Source organism: Triticum dicoccoides, chromosome 4B (assembly GCF_002162155.2).
Source record: "Triticum dicoccoides isolate Atlit2015 ecotype Zavitan chromosome 4B, WEW_v2.0, whole genome shotgun sequence".
Classification (NCBI taxonomy): domain Eukaryota; kingdom Viridiplantae; phylum Streptophyta; class Magnoliopsida; order Poales; family Poaceae; genus Triticum; species Triticum dicoccoides.
Genome location: NC_041387.1, coordinates 664,162,336 through 664,165,439, shown reverse-complemented (window position 1 = coordinate 664,165,439; position 3,104 = coordinate 664,162,336). Strand labels below are relative to the sequence as shown.

The 3,104-nt window shown below is 48.3% G+C and overlaps 1 protein-coding gene across 1 annotated transcript; it reads left to right on the top strand.

Annotated features, from left to right (window-relative positions):
* Positions 1 to 310: 310 nt before the first annotated feature.
* Positions 311 to 2,787, top strand: LOC119292169. The gene is made up of 4 exons (XM_037571001.1): positions 311 to 1,233; positions 1,320 to 1,527; positions 1,669 to 1,951; positions 2,678 to 2,787. The coding sequence occupies exons 2-4, from the start codon at positions 1,402 to 1,404 to the stop codon at positions 2,713 to 2,715; spliced, it is 447 nt and encodes a 148-aa protein (XP_037426898.1). The 5' UTR covers positions 311 to 1,233; positions 1,320 to 1,401; the 3' UTR covers positions 2,716 to 2,787.
* Positions 2,788 to 3,104: the final 317 nt, after the last annotated feature.

Sequence of the window (3,104 nt, the reverse complement as noted above, 5' to 3'; positions counted from 1 at the left end):
ATGACAACATTATTTATAGAAAACGTCGGGACTAGATTGCTTCGTGTCACACATATGGCACTTATCATTTGGGTAAAAAAAATCATATGATATATATATTTGGCATTGTAATTGTTTATGTTTGTTCTATAAAATTAGTCAAAAATTTATAAGTTTGATTTTGACGAAATTTTAATTTGGCAAGGAGGAGTAAATACATATACATTCTGTTTAAATATTTTTTCTGTAAAAAAAAATACATCTGACTCTCACTCTTCTCTTCGCATCTCTCTCTCTCTCGTCTGCAATCGGGTTGGTTTCCCATGGAGGATGTCGCACGCCGCCATCGCCATGGCGGCCGTCCCGACCCAGGTCCATGCGGCGGAGGAGCCGACCTCATCAGCAACCTGCCGGAGGATCTGCTCCTCCAGGCCCTCGTCCGCCTCCGCTGCACCCGCGCCGCCGCGCGCACAGGCCTCCTCTCCCGCCGGTGGGCGCGGCCTCTGGACCCGCCTCCCCGACCTCGTCTTCCGCTCCTACCCACGCTCGGCCCCCTCGTCGTACCCACGCGCTCGCCTCTCTCCTACTCCAAGCCGCAGCCGGCCTCGGGGTGACCCTCCTCGACATCCGCGTCGCCGGGCTTGAGCGGGAGGCTGCGCGGGTCTCTTCGCTGCTCCATGCCGCCGCGGGGCTCTCGCCGGCGGAGTTCCGCCTGGCCCTCCCGCGCGACCTCCCGTTCTTCCACGTGGAGGTGCCTCGCTCGCTTCCACCGCGCCACCTCCATGGACCTCGCCGCGCACTACCTCCACCTCTTGCTGTCACGCATCAGCAGGTTCCCCGCGCTCCAGAGACTGTCCCTCTCGGGCCGCCGCGTCGACCTTGCCGACCTGGTCCACCGCTGCCCGTGCCTGCGGGTGCTCAGGGTGGCCGGCGGGTTCCTCGACAGCAACATCGCCATCAAATCCGAGTCGTTGGAGGAGCTCGCTGCGGAGAGCCTGAACAAACGGACAGACTGTATCTGCGTCGAGGCCCCCATGCTCAAGAAATTGGCAATGTCATTCAGCATCGACAGCGAGCTCAGCGTGTCCATCGCCGCGCCAACTGCGGAGAAGGTCTCTTGGGAGTGCTCCTATTTCTATTCCTCGCTCACTCGTGGGCTTGGTCCATGGAGCCTCTAGATTCTCGAAGCTGAGCTTACATGCCGCAGAGAGCCTCTCCAACATTTATGTCCTGTCCCTGCAAATATGGCCTTGTGTATGTCTCATGTCCTATACTCAATTGACTTGATTACCCGACTAAGTTTAAACCTATGCATGATACACCACCGTTTATTTTTGCAGGGTTTGATGCAGAGTTCTGCTTGGAGCAGGAGATAGAGACGCACAGACTTCTCTCTCTGTTTTGGAGCTACATTTCACGGCAATGGGGCTTGATCATCGTGTCCGATCAGTGAGGCATGTTTTGGGGGCATTTGCGTCGCATCTACTTGGGATGCATCCGATTCGTGCTGCTACACGAAAGCTTAAGATCATCGTACAGAGATCAGAGGTAATACTACTTTGCTCTGTTAAGATGTTGCAAATATATATGGTACTTGTTCAAACAAAAAATCTGTTTGCATTCTTGAGATATGGTCTCATTTCTGAACCATCAGTAAATGAATTGTAGTAATCCACATATTTGTTCTAGTTCATAGAAGAATGCCCGGTAAATTGTCCCTGCGATGAGCCCAGGAGCTGGAGAAGCAAAAATGTCTCCTTGATCAATCTCGAAGAAGTGGAAATGGAAGGCTTCGAAGGGGAGGACCATGAGTTTGATTTACTAAAAGTGATAGTCAGACGCGCACCAACGCTTAAAAGAATGGCCGTGCGGATGTCTGATGAGGTCAGAACAAATAACGACCGGTGTTCGAAAATACACGACATCTTCAAGGCGTATCCTTTCATGGAATGCAATGTTCATCTTAGTTCTGGTAAGAAGGTTCTACTGCTGCATAATTGATTGGTATTCTCCTAGATCAAACTATAAATTTTTTAACCTTTGCGCACTTAGACGAAGCCTAAACTCATGATCATGACCGTTCACGTTGTGCCTATATTGTGCTCTGAACCTTTATAGTTATGTTCTGTCAGTGTCTTCCATGTTGTGCACATTTCTAGACTGGTTGGAATGTGTGCCAACTTTTGATCTAGGTTAACTTAGTTTAGCTGGCTCCTGATCTATTATAGTTAGCTAAAGCCTGAAGGAATGGCCAATATAGTCCACTGAAATTTGCTTGTGTCCGTACCCCAATAATTGGCTGAATATGCTATATAGCGATTTCTTTGGGGAAATTATACTGCTGAATTTATGTGCACCCACACATCCTTACACTGCGCAATTCGGTTTTGCATGTTTTGTACTTATGGATCTTTGGGTTAAGCAGTAGCTGCTAATGCCAAGACAGAAACAAATAAAATAACTGTATATAGAAGGAAACTGGCAGCTCTTGTACGTTACAAAATATTCATAAACTCCTTGCAAAGCTGTAATTGGCAACAAAGAGAATGCAATTCTAATTCATGTTGAGCAAGTACTTTGCTGTTTTTCCTTAAGCTGTTTGCAATTGATAGGGCATTATCTATACTTACGTCGACTTCATATTTCCATGCTCAGATACTGACCCAAACTGGTTTCGAATCGCCTCATTTGCTTGCAGGGTCAAACCGCGGCAGCCAAAGTTCTGCGCTCGCATGATTCTCACCCTTGTGTTTACGGGTTCATGGTGCTCGTCGTCAGGAGGGTCCTCTGCAGCGCAGAATTTTGCTTGGCGGCGGCTTCGATGAACAAACTGAGCCACTGAGGTGTTATTCCACCGATGTCAACAGAATTTTGCTCTTTCATTAGGCTTGTTATAATCCTTGACGAAAATCATTGAAGCCATATGTGTCGTAGTTCATTCTGACTGACCACCATGCAATTGCCAAAATTCAGTCTACTGAACCTGTCTCGGGCAAAAAATGGTCCTCTGTTAAGCCTCAATCAGCTCAGTGATTTCATTCACCAAAAGTTGGATAGAGCATCAGAGAGGAAGAATGCTCACTTTATCCTCTCTTTTTGTCAAGCAAGCATGTGGCCGGTTTGGC

Coding starts and splice junctions, on each gene's coding strand:
- LOC119292169 (XM_037571001.1), top strand. CDS start 1,402: ATGGGGCTTGATCATCGTGTCCGATCAGTGAGGCATGTTTTGGGGGCA. Junction 1,528..1,668: donor TCATCGTACAGAGATCAGAG/GTAATACTACTT, acceptor TATTTGTTCTAG/TTCATAGAAGAATGCCCGGT. Junction 1,952..2,677: donor CAATGTTCATCTTAGTTCTG/GTAAGAAGGTTC, acceptor ATTTGCTTGCAG/GGTCAAACCGCGGCAGCCAA.